General features: G+C 47.5%; 2 protein-coding genes across 2 annotated transcripts; both read left to right on the top strand.

The window, feature by feature from the left end:
• Positions 1-323: 323 nt before the first annotated feature.
• On the top strand, positions 324-7514 carry tmprss7 (transmembrane serine protease 7). Its single transcript, XM_047023524.1, has 18 exons — positions 324-515; positions 1416-1635; positions 1794-1924; positions 2169-2236; positions 2587-2780; positions 2878-2913; positions 3087-3315; positions 3577-3701; positions 3842-3954; positions 4140-4246; positions 4406-4542; positions 4672-4779; positions 4936-5043; positions 5191-5307; positions 5866-6061; positions 6237-6505; positions 6708-6844; positions 7151-7514. Exons 1-18 carry the CDS (start codon positions 450-452, stop codon positions 7307-7309), a joined length of 2520 nt encoding a protein of 839 aa, XP_046879480.1. The 5' UTR covers positions 324-449; the 3' UTR covers positions 7310-7514.
• A 733-nt stretch (positions 7515-8247) lies between these two features.
• LOC124469954 (suppressor of tumorigenicity 14 protein homolog) lies at positions 8248-17296 on the top strand. The gene is made up of 19 exons (XM_047023551.1): positions 8248-8370; positions 9089-9266; positions 9497-9621; positions 11031-11098; positions 11672-11862; positions 12111-12209; positions 12321-12540; positions 12729-12871; positions 13055-13152; positions 13362-13471; positions 13576-13709; positions 14027-14131; positions 14531-14641; positions 14945-15055; positions 15331-15450; positions 15824-16007; positions 16228-16499; positions 16666-16802; positions 17100-17296. Exons 1-19 carry the CDS (start codon positions 8287-8289, stop codon positions 17265-17267), a joined length of 2658 nt encoding a protein of 885 aa, XP_046879507.1. The 5' UTR covers positions 8248-8286; the 3' UTR covers positions 17268-17296.
• The last annotated feature ends 5134 nt before the right edge of the window (positions 17297-22430 follow it).

Raw genomic sequence — 22430 nt, 5'->3', positions numbered from 1 at the left:
CTCCTACATATTTATTATTCTGTATTATAATTTTTAAGAGCCCAAAAATATGTTGCCTCTATTTTTGGCTCCAATTCTTCTGATTTGAATTTTTAGGATGTGGATTTCTAAAACATCATGACGCGTGCATTTCAGAGTCTCAGAAAAGTCTCATTTTCTCTTACAAAATGTTTTCAATGGCTGTATTCAATGGCTCTGGTGCGTTCTAACTAGTACCCGAGCTATGCTCGCCTGTGCGGATGGATCTAGTTACGCACACACACCTGGTACCTGAACCCTGGAAGTGAAGCGTCCTAGACCGTTTCAACGCTGCACACGCTGTTTCTTCGCATTTTCCATATTAGCTTCCACTAGTTTCTACACTTCAAAGACAATGAAAACAGCGAGGGTCAATCTGAATCGAAGGATTAGATGATATAAATACGTCCGGTGGTGTCCCTGTGTCTGTCATGGGGACAGAGCGCGAGGACACCGAGGTGACGAACAGCGATGCATCTCAGTTGGACACGGCTAGTGTGAGTAGGGTCAATATACCCCGGAATGCTGACATTCTTAAAAAATATATTTTTAAGTAATGTGTACTTTCCAAAGTCTGATTATGTGGGTCAACGAAATGAACACCCAACTGGTTAAGTAGCCTAATGCTTTGTAACTAAATTACGCCAGCTTTGCATTATTTTATTTATTTATTATTGTACAAGAATTTACTTTGTTTTCTAAGACAAATATTAATGTATTTAAATCAGTAAAACGTATTAATGTTCGGTTTTTCAAATAGAACATTCCACTTAAAATGAGATAAGGACGCGACTGAATAATTTACGGCCAGGGAAACTCAATAAGCAAGCGAACGGTGGCAGCTACGAAGCTGAACTGACCAGTGACTATATGATCGACTGTTCTTTTAAGATAACATTTCCCACTCTATATTGATTAAACCCAATATAGTTTCCATTCGCTTGACCTAATTGTGATTACTTGTAAATGCTTTTCCAACCGACATCCTATGGGTAGGCTATAACCTAAGGGTCTCTATTCTGCATGTGATATCCATTTTGCCACCCAAGTCTTTGTGCAATCCAGTTGGAGCCAAGGATAGTTTGCCTTTTGACCTTGTACCTGTAACAGAAACCTTGCTACACCTTCTATTAACCGACTTCAAAAATAAGTGAACAGAAACTTGGGCTAGTCTGTATGTATTAAGCATGTGGACACATGTGTCCATGCTGCTTGCAGGACAGTTCAGTTAGTCTATTTATCACAAATGACCATAAATTCATCATAAAATCTGTTTCTCACATTAAATAGCTTGGAGCTCAAATATGTATAAAATTAGAAGCTGTTTCACTCTTTGGCCTGAGTTGCAATGTCATCCATCCATCCATTTCTTCATTCTGCATTCATTGACGCTCCAGGTTGCGGATGTGTCGGTGGAACTGGCCACGGTGGACCACACTCTGCAGAGGATCTGTAAGAGGTACAACCAGCGCAGACGGAGGCCCAGGACAGCCAGAAAGCCCCGGAAGCCCAGGCAGCTGTGGCATACCTGGAACCTCCAGTACCTGGCTATCATCATCACCGCGGTGGTGTTTGTGGTGATGATCATCATGTGGTCGCTGCTCTGGGTCTTCATATGTACGTACCCACACACACGCACACACACACTTTCCTACGAGACCAAACCCTTTCATATTATTAGGATGTCTGTTGAACTGGCTGTGGTCTTCTTCAAATAATCCTTCCTTAAAATCATAAACTAAAATGTAACAACTCTTGTTTTGTTGTGACCCCAGTTCGCAGGGAGAGTAACAGCAGTGTGTACTTTGCCGGAATGTTTCGGGTTGCCAACGTGGAATTCATACCAGAATACCGCCACACGGAATCCCATGAGTTTGTCTCAATGGCCAGCAAGATACAGCATGTGGTAAGTGAATGAGGAGCTCATACTGCATGCACACACACACACACACAGACACACACACACACAGACAGACACACACACACACATACAGACACACACACACACCTGACCACTGCTCATGCTCAACCTGGAGGAACTAAACACTTGGAGATCAATGATAAAAAAACAAAAACAATGCTTCCTGTAGTTTGAGAAGGTATAGGCCTCCTCGTACTGGCCTGTGCTGATGTGCTGTGACGTCCACCAGGTGAGCAGTGTGTACAGGACCTCCTCAGTGTCCAGACTCTACCGTCAGGCTCTCATATCAGACCTCAGGTACAACCAACCATAGATATATATATATAAAGGCTAGATGCCTCGTCCGCATTGCCTGACAACGGAGTCTAGAACGTCCGCACGTGGCAGCCATCTTGTTACAGTAATTTAAAAAGTACATGTAGCATCAACACAATGTTATGGGTGAGTTGACTGTAGCAAGATGGCCGCCATGTTCTAGACGTTCTCACGTTCTAGACTCCGCCGTAAGACATCTAGTCTTTATATATATCTATGCAACCAACATCCTTTGATGAAACCATGACGAATCAACAAAACAGTGAGCCGTGGCAGGTTGCAACGTGCTGTCGCCTAATTTGCCAACTCCAAATGTGTCGCCCTCTCCCCAGTAACAACAATAAGGGGGGCGTCCTGGTGTATTTCTGGATGGTGTTTGTGGTTCCCCATCTGAAGACCCCTGCTGTGTGTGAGGAGTGTGTGGGGGCTATCCTCAGGGACTCTGTTCACACCAGCATGCAGAACCGGTCGTCCGTAGGCTACCTGATGAGCCTACCGGTGGACATCGACTCCATCCTTGTCAACGGTGCGTGAGGACGCGTGCACGTTTGTGCTCACGACAACCACGTCTGTGTGTTATCATTCCACTTCATCCGACTAAATCATGACTTTCTCCCCATCAGCCGCTCTGCGTTCGGATTATTCATCAACTGCAGCAGGTAGATTTCCCTCTTGACTGCTGCACATCCGCAACTTAACATGTCTCATTCTTAGAATAAAAATAACGATTATATTTGTCAAAGAATAATGAGCGACAGATACGAATGTGATCCTGCCCCGGGTGTGCAGTGGACGGTTAGATCTTAGACGGTCCCCATCTCCCCCCGCCCAGGCTCCCAGTGTGTGGACAAGCTGTATGCCAACCTGGGGGGTCAGAGGGTGCCCCTGAACGTGTACTCGTCCTGGGGGGGTCTGAGCTGCCATGTCAAGCTGACCTCGGCCCCCAGCTCTCTCATCCGCCTCACCATCACCTTCCTCCTCATCGAGCCCAGCGACTGTGAGAGTGATTCCCTCACCGTGTACGACGCTCTGCTGCCCATGAGGGGGCGCACTCTCCACAGGTGAGAGGTGTGTGTGTGAGTGTGTGTGTGTAGGACAGGGGACTGAGTGTACTGTTCACAGGTGAGTGCGCACAGTATGTAAAGTATCCCGACTCGAGACAGTTAGGCCTTTCTGTCTGAGGGAAGCCTCTTTAGTCTAATGGACCATGCGGTTGTTAGGCTGCTCGTTTAAACTGTGCAGTGTGCTGTACGAGTCCATTCACTGTCCATCATCTGTAATCACTGCTGCTTCTGAATACTGCCCTGTGTGGGTCTCACCAGGTTGTGTGAGCAGCTGTCCTCCCCCATCTCCCTGGTGTCCTCCTCTAACGTCATGCTGCTGTCCTTCAGGATGACCGCAGGAAACAAGAACTTCAGAGGATACTTCGAAGCCATCGCCGGAGAAGGTACGACACGGTATCAACCCTACAGAGGAAATGCCTTCATTTATATTCCCTGTGTGTGTGTGTGTGTGTTTTAATAGGTCATGTGAGTAGGTCTGTGTGTGGTTCACCGTGTTTTTCATGGTGTTTCGTGGCCCTGTCAGAGTGTTTGTCTCACATTGAGACAGATCTGGAACCTGGCTCCACAGGCCCCATCTTCAGCCCCTTCTACCCCAGCATGCTCCCCCCACAGTCCTCCTGCATCTGGAGGTTTCAGGTAGCACATGCACACATTCCTCCAGCCCTACACAGCTCTCCTAGCTACTCAACCACACAGGAGGACGCTCACACACACACACGTACAAATCTTCAAAGCTGTTAGCTAATGTTCACGTGGGGGTGTTTCAAAATCCTGAATTTTTCCGTGATTCCTATACTTTTGACCTTGACTTTCGTTGTTAGACTCCAAACGGGGCTCTGGGCGTGGCTTTGCAATTTGAGAACTACGAATTGAACCAGAAGGACCTGAAAGCCTGTGAGCATGGCTGGTGGAAGGTCAACGAGAACCTGTGAGTTGGTGTGTGTGTGTGTGTGTGTGTGTGTGTGGAGTGTCGGTACAAACATGTATGTGTCCTCATGCAAGCGGTATTCAGTGCATACCTGTCTACTATAAAAGAAGAGATCAACTAGCTGGCCTGTATGTGATGTCATCTGACGTTGTCCCTTAGTTTCTGTGGCAGCTACGTCGGTCACTCTACAGTGTTCCGCATCGCCTACACGGCGTCAGAGGTGGAGTTCCTCTGCAGCTCCCGCACCTCCGCCCAGCCCTTCCGGGCCCACTACAGCAGCTACAACATCAGCCAGCGTGAGGCCCCACACTCTCTTACCTTCCCTCCACCCTCATTACTCTGTTTTTGTTTGTTTTTTTACTCTCATTCCTCAATCCTCCTCTGTGTTACTCTGTCCACCCTCCGACTCCCCGCTCCTCTCCCAGCCTGCCCGGAGAGGTCTTTCCTGTGCTCCACAGGACTGTGTGTGGAGAAGAGCCGGCGCTGCGACGGCTTGGACGACTGCCAGGATGAGAGCGATGAGGTTTTCTGCTGTGCGTAACCGTATAGGAGGGTTTCAATGACCCGGAGAACCAGTCATGAGTCATTCTCCGTCAGCACTTCTGTGACTGAATCTGGGTTTGATGGTTTTGTTTTTTTCAAATGAAACGTTTGGAGGATGAATGCTTATACGATGATTTGCCTTTCAGCCAGTCCTTTAAAGAACTGTGGGGGCACCAGCCCTGTTCACCCTCTCTATGTGTGCAACGGGGAGAAAGACTGTATCGATGGCAGGGATGAAACCAACTGCACTCTGGGTACTTTCAAAATAATCCATTCCTCCTATTCCGTGTGTGTGTGGTTGCATTTCTGTACATAACAAGACGTGTGCGTCTGTGCGTGCGTCTGTGTGTGCGTCTGTGTGTGCGTCTGTGTGCGTTTGTTTTTTCTCTGTTGTGTCACAGAGACCAGCTGCTCTGAGATCCGCTACAGGTGTGCCAGTGGTTCCTGCATCCTGAAGAAGAACGCCAGGTGTGACGGACTCACTGACTGTCTGGACGACAGCGACGAGAACAACTGTGGTGGGTCCTTGTCCATATCTCACCACATGCATCTACCTCCATTAAACTATTCCAAAGTGTTCTGCCATAGTTAAGAGTTTGCTTACTTCAGTCGTGATCTGTTTTCTGGGAAACTAAAATGCCCCCATGTGTGCGTATGCGCGTGTGTGGGTTTGAGTAGTATACTGTGGTTCCAGTCTGTCCTGGCTGGGACTCAGTGACCTGTGTAGCTGGTTTGACCCTTTAGGAATGGCCCTCTGTGGTTGCTGTTATTATGACATGGTCTGAGGGCTGTGGGAAAAGGCCAGGCTTTGATCATGGTCTGATAGGCCACCCCTCCACACACACTCACAATTTTAATAAGTTGACCTGTCTTTCAAAGTTGTGACTCAGCACTGTTAGTGCACATGCACACAGATAAGTATAGCCACCACACACACTAACACACACACACATTCACACGCTCAGATATATACACACACTGTATATAGGCTATTCATATTTATACAGATAAAGGACAATAATTGGACATACACTTAAACTATGTTGTGACACAGATGTGATGTTTGTGCACCTTAGACTGTGGGTTCCCTTCGCCTGTGAAGAGACTGGTGTCGACCTCTGGTCAGGAGAGGGTGGTGGGCGGAGTCAATGCTCTGGAAGGGGAGTGGCCATGGCAGGTCAGCCTTCACTTCGCTGGTCACCTGTACTGCGGTGCCTCAATCCTGTCGTCAGATTGGCTCATCTCAGCTGCCCACTGTTTCGGCAAGGACAGGTTGGCTTACAAGAAATATAGCACTTGACACATCTTGACATTCTACATTCAACTACATCGTGTTGACCTTAAAAAAAAAAAAAAGGAACAAAAAACTAATCTTTATCTTGACAGTGTGACCTCCCTCACATGTCAGGGTGTGTGGTCCCTGACCTTTGACCTCTGACCCTGCCAGGCTGTCCGAACTGCGCCAGTGGAGCGTCTACATAGGCATGTTGACGCAGGGCAGCGCCAGGCACGTAGCAGAGATCCGGCGCATCGTGATGCATGAGTACTACAACGCTGCCACGTTTGACTACGACATCTCCCTCGTGCAACTGAAGAAGCCCTGGCCGCCCTCCCTTACCCCCCTGGCCCAGCCTGTCTGCCTGCCCGCCCCCTCCCAGACCCTCACCAAGGCCCACCGCTGCTGGGTCACCGGCTGGGGTTATCGTTCTGAGGACGGTGAGACACATGGGAGGCTAAGAAATACAAATTGTATAAAAAAAGTCATTTCGATACTGTTATATAAACAGACATTTAGATACTGTTTACTTTTTAAATTTATTTTTTATTCCACTAATATCTTGATTTAAAAGAATTTCTGAGAGACTGTTTTTCTTCTTTCCACTCCCCAAGTTCAAATCCTTTTCTCGTCTCGCCTCAGACAAGGTGCTGCCGTCGATGTTGCAGAAGGCGGAGGTGTCTGTGCTGAGCCAGGGAGACTGCAAGAGGAGCTACGGCCCCGTCTCTCCCCGCATGCTGTGTGCCGGGGTTCCCTCTGGGGAACAGGATGCCTGTCGGGTGAGAGCGCGGCCATGGTGCCTCAGTAGTGGGGACTTCACCTCAGAGGACTTTTGATACCCAGCATTGGCCCTTCAATTCAATAAGCCTGTAATGTTAACAGAGTATATTTTCACATTTTATTTTAAAATCTTCATGACAAATTACCATGTCAAGTAAACATGTAAACAAAGTACCATGTCAAGTAAAGCCCCAACCACTAGGCCTAAGTGTCCTTGTGAGGATATTCAGTTTGCATTCATTTAGCAGATGTGCAGGTTGTGCGTCTAGGGGTGTTATTTACGTTGTGTGTTGCTCCGCCACCAGGGGGACTCGGGGGGCCCTCTGTCCTGCAGGGCCCCCGGGGGCCGCTGGTTCTTAATGGGCATCGTGAGTTGGGGCGCGGGCTGTGGAAGACCCAACCTGCCAGGTGTCTACACCCGAGTCAGCAAGTTTACCTCCTGGATTCAGAGCTACGTCACCTGACCCAGACACACGCGTTTTGTCCCACGTGTTCCCCATGAACTAGTGCTTTACCTGGTGTTCATCATATTGAAAGTGGTAACAATCTTATGTTATATTGCACTGGCATTTCAGACAATTGGATGACAGTTTTGTTGCAAGTACGGTACCAGTTTCTGTGTAAACAAAACATCAATGGGTAACTATTTTGTTATTACTGCTTTTACCCTGTAACCCTCAAATATATAACAACATCCTTGAGTTCTAGGATGCCTCTGTCATTTCTACAATTGTTTAGTCAGATCAGTTAAACATTAAAAGTCTGTGAAAAAAAAGAGATTAACTTGTTTGTTCTTCATCGAATTATACCTCAAAAATATCTCTTTAATCTAAATTACCTCTCCCTGCGTCATGTAAGATCCAGTCAACAAACAATGTGTTTAATACTATTCACCTAATTTGTTTTAATATACAACTGTATTAGTAAAGTTATGACTTAACAAATTATTTACTAATAACTTTACTAATAACTAATAGTAAATTATCACATATCTTATCACAAAGAGTATATTCATGTTGTTACATTTCTGTCTTATCTGGCTAGATTTAGTGTCTTGCGTAGAGAATCGATCTGCCTCTTAGCCAAGTTTCTCATTTATGTAATACCTTACACATGGTGGCATCAAACAGTCTTTTGTTCTTCCCGGTTTTTCTACACTGCCTACACAGCGGATAAGTTTGCCCACAATATCTGTCGCACGGATGGTTGTGTGGATTGTACCCTTTCATAGTGGTCCCATTGTGTCGCACTGCATTCTGGGTCTCCGTGTGACACCTGCCCACAGGTATACTGCAGTGAGTGAATGCTCGCCGCATCCAACCCTCTCAGGTCGGGTTTCTGCTCTTTTTCAAAGCAGCGTTCGCCAGGGTCTCCTCTCCATCATTTCTATGCCTGAGGTATTGTTGCATATCGCCTTCGCGGAGCAAAACGGGACAGTGCCATGAGGACTCTCTCCAAAAGCAGAACTTGCGAAGTTTACAGCGTTTCTGGTCATGGGCATTGTTATTCTACAGCCATCCTACAGGTAAGACATGGGGCAGCTCACTGCTACACTTTCATCTTTGCCGAATTGTGAGGGAGACAAAGAGATGCAGTTCTGTGCAATCAAAACAGGGCACTCACCCGCTTGATATACCTACTGCAGTAGCCTGTAATTTTCACAAACCTTTTTTTAGATGTTTAGTGCTGTTTCTTTTTCAAAATGGTGTTCTGCCTCACAGGTAATGGTTTCACTTGGTGACCAACTTAGTTCAGACAGCTCTGGTTGATCTTAATTGTAGAATCCGTCTCTAGGGGTATCTGGTTCTCGCTCTCATGAATGTCCATGTCAGAGTTCGCCACTTGATTGAGTGCTGACACCACTGCGCGAGGCCGTGGGAAAGCAGACCCCTCGAACCACGCTTTGTGCACTTTCTCGAGGAATACTGCCAAGTTCTAAATGTTTTAGTTGGTTCCTTTCAGCTGAATAGATGTTAGCATTTGCTCGCAATAAATCAGTAGTGATTTGCATTTAGTGCTGGTGGTAAGCAAAGATACTGGTGTGTGCATTTAGGAAACTACAGAATATCTGGACTTTGAACTTGAAAAAAATCATTAGTGGCCCTAATTAAATATATATATATAAAAAATCCAAAGAATGTGTGAACTTCTCACTGAATATTAAAAAATATATAAAATAGAGAGATATAAACGAGGCCATCAACGTCAACAGGGTGAGGGGTTCATGCATGTGTCTCTGGCAGGGAGAGGGGGTCGTGGAGACCACCAACACTCTCAGCCCCTCCTCAGAGGCAGAGTCAGACCGGAAGCTTCCAGGAGCCCAGGCTCCAGTCTGCGGGTCATGGAGGAGGTGGGCGTTGGGTGTCCTACCTCTTCTGCCCTTCACTGCAGTCGTTGCACTGACTTTACACTTCTTTAGCTGTAAGTAGACATACAGCGCCACCTTTCTCTGGTGCTGTGTGTGAGTGTGTGTGTGTGTATTACGTGTACACAGTCTAAGAGTGTGTAGTTGTGATATGTTGAAATATATGAGGTTATACTCAAAATAAACCTTTTGTAGCCTAACGTCTGTCAATTAAAATATTGTTTCAATAAACAATTTGAATTAAGCTCCTCCTAAATATGATGCTTTGATTGCCTCCCGCTTCTAGCTCCTCCCCCTTCAGTGTTCTACCTTGGCGGCAGTGTGGAGTTCCCCAACCTCAGTTTCTCATTGGACCTGACTGACCCCGCCTCCCCACAGTACCACCTCCAAACTCAGGCTCTGAGTCATTATGTAAGTGTAACTATCTCTGTGAGCCATACCCTTCTCAAACGATGCTCCATTCACTGGCTCCTTCTGAAGGTCACTCTAAGGGATACGGCACTTCCACACCTGCACTGTTCTTCCGGAACCTTCTGTCCTGTTTTGATCTTGAGCCTTCCTCAACCCTCTGCTGTCATTCTAACTCATGCATGTCAATCAATACGGTAGACCGGAGGTGATGTGTATGTTTGCGTTTCAAGGACACTTCCCCCCCAATCCCACCCACATTCTCTGACCCTATGCCCCCACTTTACCCCCTCCAAACCCCCACCCCCACCCATCTTCTGTCCCTCCCTCCCTGTGTCTCTGTAGCGGTGTTAAATGTAAAGCCGGGTTGTAACAGGAGCCTGGTTCAGTGTGTGTGTGAGGACCAGGGCCCCCAGGGACCGGGGCCTTTCAGGGCTGAGGACAAGCCCGCCGTTTGTGAGCCCAGCAGGGCCCGGGCAGCCGGAGTGAGAGGAAGAGCGGGCCCTCAATAAAAACATTGTCTGTGTGGCTTTCACACAATCAGCAGCTCTGTATCTACACCGCTGAGAGAGAGGAACCAGAGAGCCACACGGAGAGGCTGAGGTAGACCCAAAGGGGGAGGCAGGGGGAGGGCAGAAGGCCAGGGAAGGGGCAGGGATAGAGAAAAGGTGGGGTGTTGGGGGGGGGTGGGGAGGTGGGGGTGAAAAGGAGCGAAGATAGGGGGAGGGGAAAGGAGAATTGAGGAAGAGGAGAAAGGGGAGAAGAGAGGGATTTGGGTGGGGATGGAGACACAGAAACATGCACTTACAGTCGGGGTGAGACATGAAGAAGGGTTAATGATGGTAAGGGTCCTTTCATCGGGCTGAAAACCCTGTAAAGGTCATCCGTAATCTCCTGTAATTTCCCCTGTAATCACCCCAATCGGTGAGTTAGTGAAGCGGTCCACTGGCCCATGTTTCCGTGCAGATGTCAGTTCATTAAAGACTGTCTGAACCCAAAGCCAGAGACCCATACCATTCAGGGTTGACCTCCACATGACTGAAAGATAGGAGGACAATGGAGCGCCTTGTTACCTGAAGTCTGTCTTACAAACATTAACCACACATTCCCTCATACATGTACACACACAGATTGTACACAAACATGTACACATTTAAGAAACAGGGCTTTTGTACTCAGGTTGGAGGTTTAGCCAGGTGCACTTCCATGTCACACAAACACACACACACACACACGTACACACACACACACGTACACACACACACACACACGTACACACACACGTACACACACGCACCGGAGCTCTGTCCTAGTGCTCTGATGTCACACCTGGTGTATCTGTGACATCCATGAACATGGTGCTCACTCATGGTTTTCTTCTTCTTTGCTTTTGTCCTCGATGGCTCCACCAGTTTTCCCAACTGTACGAGTCCTCCCCCTGGAACTCCTATCACATACGCTCAGGAATAACAGCCTTCAGGTGAGACGTCTCGGCTCACCAAGGACCTGCGGCTGAAAACACTCACTGTTATCAGACTCAAGGCCGTAATCAGAATACATATTACATTTAGTTATTTAGCAGACGCTCTTATCCAGAGCGACTTACAAAAGTACAGGGACATTCCCCCCGAGGCAAGTAGGGTGAAGTGCCTTGCCCAAGGACACAACGTCATTTGGCACAGCGGGGAATCGATCCGACAACCTTCTGATTACTAGCCTGACTCCCTCACCGCTCAGCCATCTGACTCCCACATCGGACACACCCCCCCCAATATTCAAATCTAGTCAAATGTCCCCCCCCAAATATATTGATATACAAATATAAATATAAATGTGCTACGCTACGACAGACAACCACCAACGCTGTCTGAAATTATCATAACACATGTAATTCGTCCCCCCCAATGTTGACTCCATGGCTACGGCCTTGATAAGACTAATAATAAAGCTGTAGTTCATCAAAAAGAGGTCGGTTGAAATAATTTTTAAAACAATGCACACATTCAGAAGACGACTGTGAAGCAGCATTGTTAAGATGTCTGTTCTGGGACAGTGAAGGAGGGGAAGGCCTGAACGTGTTCTACTGGAGTAAGTTCTCTGCCCCGGACCGTGTTGCCACGGATATCCGACGATGGAGTCCGGAGCATGCTCAAAGGCGTCTGCCCGGCACCAACAAGCTGCTGTACAGCCGCCACGAGGAACACCATTACATGGAGAGAGATGAGGACACCATCAGCCTGCTGGGTAGCACTGTCTCTCTCCCCCTCTCTCCCTCTCTCTCTCTCTCTCTCTCTCTCCCTCTCTCTCTCTCTCTCGCGCTCTCTCTCTCTCTCTCTCTCTCTCTCTCTCTCTCCCCCCTCTCTCTCCCTCTCTCTCTCTCTCTCTCTCTCTCTCTCTCTCTCTGTACAGTATTTACATGAACAGTCTTAAAATCAACATTGTCTCCATATAGTGATTAACTTTATCCTGTCCCTGGTCATGAACGACTTTAGGTTTGGATTCCGACGATGATTATGATGCAGATGAAAGAACAGACAAGATTAAGAACCCTAATTCCTTGCAAAGTGGAAAGTGGCAGTTAGGTTTCCAAGGTGAAACGACAAACAATCCAAACATTCACAACAAAATCACATTTGATTTGTGTCATACATTGCAATCCCAATCTACCCATAATGCACCTGGTTTAAACCTCCTCCGCACAGCTATGTCCTTTGACCTATACGCCAAATACGGTAACAACCGCACTCTGAGCCTGGTGAGTCCCAAGAAGCCGTACTACCAGTGGCGCCTGCGAGTGCCGTCCGGTCACGTGGTACGCCTCGTCATCCTCACCCTCAACGGGGCCACGCCCGGCAGTTGTTCCGCCCACAAACTGTCCGCGTACGACTTCCTGCTTCCTCTACAGAACAAGATCATTTCCAGGTACAAACGGATAGGGTCAGGGGGGGGTTAAAAATGAACACTTAGTGAATTTTGGCCCACTCCTTAGATCTTCCGATAAGCCTATATTTAAGGTGAACTGACCATTTAAAATATACACAAAAGGCTTGTTGTCGAAATCGATGATGTTGGGTCGTGTGGTGTGTGTCCTATTGTACATTTGTGTGTAGGTGGTGTGGGCTGCCGATGTCCGGCTCGTCTCCGGTGATGAAGCTGACGTCGTCCGGGAACGTGATGCTGGTTACCTTCTCCTTCAGCAGGCAGAGGGACGGGGCAGTCTTCAAAGCCTACTTCCAGGCCATTCCCAAAGCAGGTCAACCTGAGAAGACATGGACGTTTATCTACGTTACATAGATCTTTTAAATATCATCGCATACTGTCTGTGAAATTCTATGTAAAAGCATTGTTAGAGTCCAACTTTGCTTTAAGTTGAGATTTTAATGGAGGGTTAAAGTCACCATCTTGTGGCTTCTTGTGTCTCTGCTGCCCCCTGCAGGTTGTGGAGGGGCTCTGTCCTACTGGAACGGATCCCTGGTCTCGCCCTACTACCCTGCCCACTACCCCCCCAACGTAGACTGCAGCTGGACACTGCGGGTTAGCCACTCACACACGTGTGTGTGTGTGTGTGTGTGTGTGTGTGAGAGAGAGAGAGAGAGAGAGAGAGAGAGAGAGAGAGAGAGAGAGAGAGAGAGAGAGAGAGAGAGAGAGAGAGAGAGAGAGAGAGAGAGAGAGAGAGAGAGAGAGAGAGAGAGAGAGTCCTCCCAGTGATCCTCTGCTTCTGTCCACTTCGGGATCTCTTCCAGGCACCATTGCCAGGATTCCTGATCTCCTTGACGATAGTAACACTGGACATCCAGGACTCAGGGTCTTCCGACGGCTGTGAGAAAGACTGGCTGGACATCGGAGGAGTCAAGTTAGTAGTGCACCAACTGCCATAAACAATCACCATCTACCTTTTATCATTAACGATTCAAAGTACAGGAAGTATGTAGATGTGGAAAGTGTGTTTTTCTTCAGGCTGTGCAACCCAGTAGGAGACAGCAGCAGAAAGAGGATCTACCACTCCCCCGTCTCCCTCCACTTCCACTCTGATGAGTCCCTCACACACAAGGGCTTCTACCTGCTCTACAGAGCCTTCTCCCCAGAGAGCAGTGAGTCGTGCTCTACTCCCGCCATGGGAAGACAGCTGGCCTGGTCCACCTGGTGCAGGCTCACCTGGTCCAGGCTTACCTGGTGCAGGCCCACCTGGTGCAGGCCCACCTGGTCCAGGCTTACCTGGTGCAGGCCCACCTGGTCCAGGCTTACCTGGTGCAGGCCCACCTGATGCCAAGCAGAGCTAATCATAGAGCCTCAGACTTAGAGTACAAGTAACAAATATTTATATGTCCCAGTGTCTCAATGTTGTTTAGACTGACAGTACACTGGTTAGCCGTGGTGTAAGAGGAGTGTGTGTGTGTGTGTGTGTCAGCCTGTCCTCGTCAGTTTCGCTGTGGGGATGGACGCTGCGTCCCTCTGAGGAAGGTGTGTGACGGCGTCAAAGACTGCTCAGACGGACGCGACGAGGCAAAGTGTGGTAAGAGCTGCCCCCGTCTCTCCGCCACACACACACCATCACACACACACACACCATCACACGCACACACCATCACACACACACACCATCACACACACACACCATCATTACATTACATTTTAGCAGACGCTCTGATCCAGAGCGACTTACAGTACAGGGACATCCCCCCCGAGGCATGTAAGGTGAAGTGCCTTGCCCAAGGACACAACGTCATTTATTGCATGGCCGGGAATCGAACCAGCAAGCTTCTGAGTGATAGCCGATTCCCTAACCGTCCAGTCATCTGACTCCCCCATCACACACACCATCACACACACACGCATCACTGTCTGCTGTAGTGTAGGTTGGTGCTCTCTGCGGCATGAAGAATGCCTGTGTGTGTGTTTGTTGTGTATGCAGCGTTCTGCAAGCCAGGCGAGGTGTACTGTGGGAATGGTCAGTGCAGTGCCCACAGTAGCCAGTGTAACAGCAAGATCACCTGTGGCGACAGCAGTGAGGAGGCAAACTGTGGTGAGTCAAGCAGAGCAACACTCTGGTCATGCTTTACTGCTCAACCTAAGGAGGAGTTGGATTCATTCTTGATTGATTGATTTATCGATAGACGAATCAGTAGAACACATTCCTGTACATTCATTATTTGTGTTTACCCTTGGCCATGTCAGCTGTAAGTAAGGATCATGATGGGTCACGATTGTCCATATTGGTTGTTTGAAGTGTGTGTGTTTTGTGTTTGATCTGTTCTGTGGTGTGGGGGTTTTGGGGTGGGGGGGTTTGGGTGGGTTTTGTATGGTCATCGCTCTGTTCTTCAAACAGGTAAATGCTACCACGTGTGTCCAAACAAGGTGTGTGTCCCCAAGTCATCAGTGTGCGACGGAGTGGTGGACTGCAAGGACCGCAGTGATGAGATCAACTGCACCAGGGCATGTGAGGGCTTCTGCTTCATCCATCTGTCTTTGTAGTCAGTTCACCCATCCATCTATCTGTCCATCCATCTATCTGTCCATCCATCTATCTGTCCATCTATCTATCTGTACATCCATATATCTGTACATCCATATAACCCTCCAAGCTATCTTTTCATTTATCCATCCATCCATCCACCTATCTATCTATACATCCATCCTTGTATCCATCCATCAATGTATCTATCCATCCATCCATTCCTCTAAGCCTAACCCTATATCTCTCTGTCTCTGCAGTCCATAAAGGCTGCTCTCCGTCCTCCTACAAGTGCACCAATGGAAAGTGTGTGAGTAAGATCAACCCTGAATGTGACGGGGTCAAAGACTGCTCGGACGGCTCGGACGAGATGCGCTGTGGTGAGTCTCTCTCATCTCGGGCACGCTCTTCCCTCACCGCCACTCACGTTATCTTACAGGCCTTCCTTTTCTCTCAACCTCTCCCTTCTCCTTTCTCATCTTCATTCAACTCTTTCCTTCTCTCCTCTCTTTTATCAATCTCTCCCTTCTCTCTCCCTTTCTCTCCTCCACCCTTTCCCCTAATTTTCTCATCCACCCTAACCCTACACCCCTCCCCACCTCCTCCATACACCTGTCTGTCCCCTCTGCCCGTCTCACTACCATGGGGAGTGGAGCGTTCAGCCGCTCTACTCTAGCCGCTCACCCCATGCCGAGAAAGGCGCCTTTAAAAAATATATATTATTATTGTTATTGTTATTATCTTCTCCTCCAGGTTGTGGTACTAGGCCCAGGAAGCGTACCAAGATTGTGGGGGGTTCTGATGCTGGCAGTGGGGCCTGGCCGTGGCAGGTGAGCCTGCAGATGGAGCGTTATGGTCACGTGTGTGGAGCCACGCTGGTGGGCAGCCGCTGGCTCGTCTCTGCCGCTCACTGCTTCCAGGACTCAGACGCCATCAAGTGAGAGGACCAGGATCTCTGTCAGCGTGTTCACTGCTAGACCGCGCGCTCACCAGCCTGCCGCCTAGCATCACTTTGTTCAACGTGATTCATCAGTTGTGTGTGTTTGTGCTTGTGCTTGCTCCTGCCCTTTTGTGTGTGGTTGTGTCTGCCTGTGTGTGTGTTTGCCTGCATGTGTGTGTGTGTGTGTGTCTGCCTGTGTGTGTGTGTGTGTGTGTAGGTACTCTGATGCGCGCTCCTGGCGTGCCTACATGGGCATGCGTGTGATGAACACGGGCAGCAACGCCGCCGTCACCAGACTGATCCGTCGCATCTTCCTCCACACCCAATACGACCAGTTCACCTCTGACTACGACATCGCCCTGCTGGAGCTCAGCGCCCCCATCATTTTCAGCGAGTTGGTACAGCCCGTGTGTGTCCCCGCCCCCTCCCATGCCTTCACCACAGGGACCACCTGCTTCGTCACAGGCTGGGGGGTCCTAATGGAAGACGGTACGGGCTGTCCACAGAGAACCCTGACTCAAATGATGCTTGTCTTGACAGTAGCAAACACAAAAACACAGATTTCTCCTCTTTCTTCATTTTTTGGAGGGGCCTTGTTTTGGGGGAAAGCTCCCATTGTGTGAGGTGTGATGTCACTTCCTGTGCTGCCCTCCAGGTGAGCTAGCGTCTCTGCTGCAGGAGGCCTCAGTGAAGATCATCAACAGGAACACGTGTAACAAGCTCTACGATGATGCTGTTACTCCCAGGATGCTTTGCGCTGGGAACTTGCAGGGAGGGGTGGATGCCTGCCAGGTGAGGAATGTGTGTGTGTGTGTGTGTGTGTGCGTGTGTGTGCGTGTGTGTGTGTCTGTGTGTGTGTGTGTGTGCGTGTGTGTGTGTGTGTGTGTGTGTGTGTGTGCGTGTGTGCGTGTGTGTGCGTGTGTGTGTGTCTGTGTGTGTGTGTGTGCTGTCAGCATGTCTCGTTTTGTTTTTATTCTGTCTGGCTTTGGTGTAAATGTTCTTGTTTTTTATGTGTGTGTGTGTATGTGTGTGTTTGTTTTAATGTGTCTGTGTGTTTTTTTATGTGTGTGTGTGTCTGTGCTCCCCCAGGGGGACTCGGGGGGCCCTCTGGTGTGTCTGGAGAGGGGCAGACGCTGGTTCCTGGCAGGCATCGTGAGCTGGGGGGAGGGGTGCGCGCGGCTGAACCGGCCCGGAGTCTACACACAGGTCATCAAGTTCACAGACTGGATCAGCCAGCAGACCAAAGGACAGGTCTGACAGACAGGCAGACAGACAAGACAAGACAGTCACACAGACAGACACGCAGACCAGACGGAAGTTTGGAAATGGATGATATCAACATGTGACTGTCAGAGTTCCTCTCTCTTTGGGATTTTGGTCACCATGGCATCAGACTCTTCTGAGAGGATGAGGGGGGCGACCACCCCCCCCTCCCGCCCTCCTTCTCCAGAGCCATACCCAGTTGCTCCTTGTCACTGACAGCACACACTCTTGCGGTCTCTCTCTGTGTGACGCCTGTTCTCTTCTAACGCCTGTCTCTCTCCGGCTCCATCTATGGAATCAAATCAGTGACATAATGTTTTGAATTTTAAAAGACATTTAATACCTAACATTTAAATTTAAACACCACCGAATTTGTTGGTTTTTAATTCACCTCTTCTATTCTTTTTCAATGGAAATAAAAGAACAGATCCAAAAATTCAAGGTTTGGACATTCAGGTGTAACATTCAGATCAACTCCCCCCCCCCCCCCCCCACCCCCCAAAAAACTGAAGCTTCAGAAATTAAAATAGATCAAAATTCAGTCTTCTCAAATTCGAATGGTAAAATTCAGATCCTAAAACTTTGTGGCAAAAAAATTCAAGGCTAAAATAATTTGAGGCAGAAAATATTTGAAGCAAAAATATTTGAAGCTCACCTTTTTGGCATCTGAATGTCACCATTCGAATTTAAGCAGTCTGAATTTTATTCTAGAATTTCTGAAGCTTGTTTTTTTTATTGAATTTTAGGGATCTGAGTTTAATTGTTTGAATTTCTGAACCTTGAATATTTGTATCTGATTTCAAGTCATTCAAAACATGATGTCATTGATTTGCTCCCATATCCATCCACTTTCTAGTCTCGTTATTGCCCTGCTTATCCCACAGTTCCTCTCCAGTCTCCTCCCCTGTCCCTGTCCCTGTCCCTGTCCCTGTCCCTGTCCCTGTCCCTGTCCCTGTCCCTGTCCCTGTCCCTGTCCCTGTCCCTGTCCCTGTCCCTGTCCCTGTCCCTGTCCCTGTCCCTGTCCCTCCCAGCAGAACACTGTCCTGACAGTGAGCAGGATGTCTCTTAGTGAATAATCTCTCCATTGACCAACAGAAATCCAGACATTCCTCTCATTTGACCTGGATTAGGTAATCTCCCTAGGGCTATCTAGCTGTGTTTATCTATATGTGTGTGTGATGAAGACTTGTCTTTGTAAGCGTATGTACTGTATGTATATATATTTGTACTGTATATCATGAGTTCACACAAGTCATAGGCCAGATTATATTTAGTCACTGTTTGTTTTGTTCTTTTGAGAGTGATGAATGATCCATGTGTTTGTGGAAATTATTTTATATTATTTCAGATTTAGTTTACTGTTCAAATGTCCCCCTCTAACTGTGGACTGTGACGTGTGGACTGGCTGAGCTGTGCTTCCATAAACAGCTTGGCTTGGTAGGACTGATGGCCAATGTTGCCCCACATAGCAACTAGTAACTGTGTGGCACTTGTTACATGACTTCAACCAGGTTTTGGTGACACTTCATCAGATATATATTCTACCTTTAAGATGTAAATGCCAAGGGGGGCTGTCCACTGTATACCATTTTATTTAGACTATTGGATGAGTTCAGTGAATATTAAACAGATTGTTAAGAATGGTATTAATGTTATTTGTTCCTGCTTTTGTTACGTTTTTAGTGTGACTGGTGTGACTCGGTCAAGGGTTGTCTGAACATGTATTTTATTCTTAAAAGCAGTGGGTGTGTCTCTTGGTTGCACTGTTGCAACATTTCCTAGTTCAAACCTGATGTTGATAGCAAGTCTCGAAGGAAACTTATCCTGTTTCACAAAAGAACAAATTGTCTATCGAATGACAATGAACCAATTCAGATGCGCAGAGAATAATTGAAGGTTCCGTTCTTCAGATTCATACATATCACATCGCCTTTATTGTCGTTTTAATCCAAGCGGTGTTTCTTTAGACTGTTATTAAAAGTATTAAACTCAATACTAGTCCCTAAAAAACGACTGGGTCCAATCAGACTCTCCAGGCGTTTCCTTTCACCATGCACACCGTCGCCTACGTGCCACTTATCTCGTGTCCACCCGGGGCCAGTAAGGTACGTGCCTCCACTGTCACAGCAGTGACATAAATTACTCTGGGTGTAATCTGTTGATAGTGGGTGAGAAAGAGACTCCAAATACGATTTTATCAGGTCTCAGTGACTGTGTGTAAGAATGCGCACGGGTGGAACTCGGGCCAGTACGCTTTGAATGGGTGTGTCGATAGACGTCACGGGAAACCCGTTATCCGGTGGCTGTGGGAAACTGTATAAATCTGTGCCCATGAGTACAATAGGAAAAGTTGCACTGGAGTTGAAGCGGGGTGTCCTGTAGCGTGGTCCTTCTCAGTTAACCTCAGGAAGCCGGTCCCATTCATTGTCACCAATGGTTTGAGGCAGCGAGGAGTGCGCTCTTATAAAGTGTCAATAGCCCACTCTGGAGAAACAGGATTAAATAAAAACACCACATTTTTACTTTGACACTTTTCATCTCCAGTACTTGATCCGCGCTCAAGGGGACCCACAGACAACATGACTTGTTTTTTGCTCTTCATATTATGTGGATTGTCGAGCGGTGCGCTTGGAAAGGGTGAGTCGTGGATTGCTGGCTGATGGTTCAAACCTTGCAAAATCTATCCCTCTTGTATCATGTGCACGTGGAAACTAGCATCTATATAGGATATTAATTTTAATGCATTTACATGAACACCATGATACGTGCAAATAAGTTTCCAAAGGATGTGGGGTCCTTTCTCAAATATTTTGTAGATTATTTAATGCTTAACTTTGTAATGGAGAGATTCATGCATGCTTAAATGAACGAATCAGGTCCATAGATTCGGAAATATTTATTGACTTTAAACGGCCGGTAAGGTTTTCCGATCTCGAACATGATGGGCCTCGCCGCCACGGGCCAAGCGTACTTGGCGCGTTCCATTGAACCGGCTGGCTCATTTATTTATCATTCATCCCTTGAGAGGTGAGTGTAGTCGTGTGGCACGGGTTGTAAAACTTGTGCGCCTCCGTTACTGTGAAGTGTTGCTACGCCAGATAAGCCATGTCCTGCGGGAGAGCGCAGTTGTTTGGATAACACAGACCTCTCTGGCCTGGCTTGGCAGTGGCCTCACTCCCTGTGCGCGCTTGGCCCCTGTTGAATCGGTACACACAGGGCGTTATTTCCTGATGCTGATGAGTTTGTGAAATGGAAGTTCTAATATAAATGACTGCGGGGTCATGACCGGCACAAGGAAACTTTCTAGAACGCAGGAACTGGCGCTAATCAGCGCTTATTGCTAAAACAGACGCACGGAGAGGAAAACGGGCTGCAGGGCAACTGTCTTTCAAACTGTTTTTCAAATGCCACCCGTTAAATAGTTTTAGAAAGTTCTGGTGCTAAAAATACAGGGATGAAAGGTTATAGTGAAAATTAACACCCGTACGAGACCTCTTTGTTGTATAGATTGGTTAATGATTTGGTGGGTAGGCTTATATCTTTCCTTAAACACAGATGGATACATTGGCGTTTCATCTGAGAGTTAGAAACAGTTTTTATTCATATTATTTTTTTGTTGGTAGACGTTGAACAACTACATTTAAATATCATTGGCCGGGTTTCCCAGATTCTATAAGAAGCTCTTAACGCTCAGAGCTTCTTCTAGAACGCTCTTAAAACGTTCCTAAGAAGCTCTTAACGTTAAGAGCTTCTTAACAAATCTGGGAAACCCGGCCATTATTGGTATTGGTAAAGTGTACGACAAAAACGTCGAGGCTATCGGTGACAGTAACACTGAAATGTGAAGTTCTTCGATTGTCATAGTATTTTAAATATTGTTACTGTTTCACAATAGATACGCCTAGGGCTGACTTTCCTCAGCAGGTTAAAACAACCATAATTGCAAAAATCCTCCTGTGACATTAGGCATACTATAAATGTGAAGTATTGAAGTTTAAATGTTTGAATTCGCTGTAAGAGCCGATGCCTTTTCTCTGGTCGTCATGGATGTGACGGTCTCTGACCTCCTCAGTAAGCATACAGCGAGACTTGTCATCTAGAGTTGTTTATGTTCTGTTGTAAAACAGTCGTGCTCTTGAACTGCAACCTGTCCTTCAGATGGATGAATTGACACTGTGGCTTTGGCCTCCCCGTTGATGTATAAAGTGACATGGAAATGGACCTTGTAGCCACTTTGCAGATTGTTGAAATGCCCCCGGGGGCAATGCCGAAAGAGACTCTTGACTTTCCTTCCTTCTTTAAAGTATGTACCCTGCCAAATGAACTGTGTCTCTTACTCTCACACGTTGAGGGGAAAACTGAGGAAACAGAGAAGGAAACGCTACCAGACTGAGTCAACTGAGGGCTGTTGAATAGCGCATCCACTGGGAACAATGATACCAGAGAACAGTAATAAAGGGGTTGTGTTCATAAAATGACAGGAAGATTCACACAGTCCTAAAGGCTTGAACGAGCCTACCGAACACAAATGAAAAGACGCTGGCCCAGTCCAGTGTGCGGGTGAACCAGACTGTAACCAAATGTGTATTGTCCGTGTTCGAGGAGTTACCGGATTCAAAGACAACACTTCTGAATAATGTGTTTCCCTCTAGATGAGAGGAAGGAAGGGTGGACTGAACACTTTATCTCTCATTAATAAACCTCAGCTATGGGGAAAGTTTGCTTTTATTTGATAAACAAGAGTGACAGTGCTTACGCATTTCCACGGCGGTCCTCAAGTGCCCCTACCGGCCTGGGAACCCGGAGGTGACCGGGGATTTCTGGTGACAGGGCCGGGACAGCGAGGGGACGTGACAGAGAGATGTGATGAACACTCGTGTTGTGGTCCGTGGCATTGTTCCCGTTTATGTTTGGTAAATTGTTTTGTGTTCGGGTCAGAAGGTCATGTGACAGTCCTCTCACGTATTGACTGATATTCTGGACTGTTGAGCTCAAGTGTTTTGAGCATTGTAGTTGTTATTTCTGGGTGTAACTCTGTCCACTCTACTCATGACTATAATGCTTAGCCAGTGTGGTTTCATCTCCATGAACACGATAAAACACTTCCCACGCACACAGCAGCTGACACCGCTGCACGGTTTCTACACAGTCTCTTGC

Source organism: Hypomesus transpacificus, chromosome 8 (assembly GCF_021917145.1).
Source record: "Hypomesus transpacificus isolate Combined female chromosome 8, fHypTra1, whole genome shotgun sequence".
In the NCBI taxonomy this organism is placed as follows: Eukaryota; Metazoa; Chordata; class Actinopteri; order Osmeriformes; family Osmeridae; genus Hypomesus; species Hypomesus transpacificus.
This window is presented reverse-complemented; position numbering and strand designations above follow the sequence as displayed.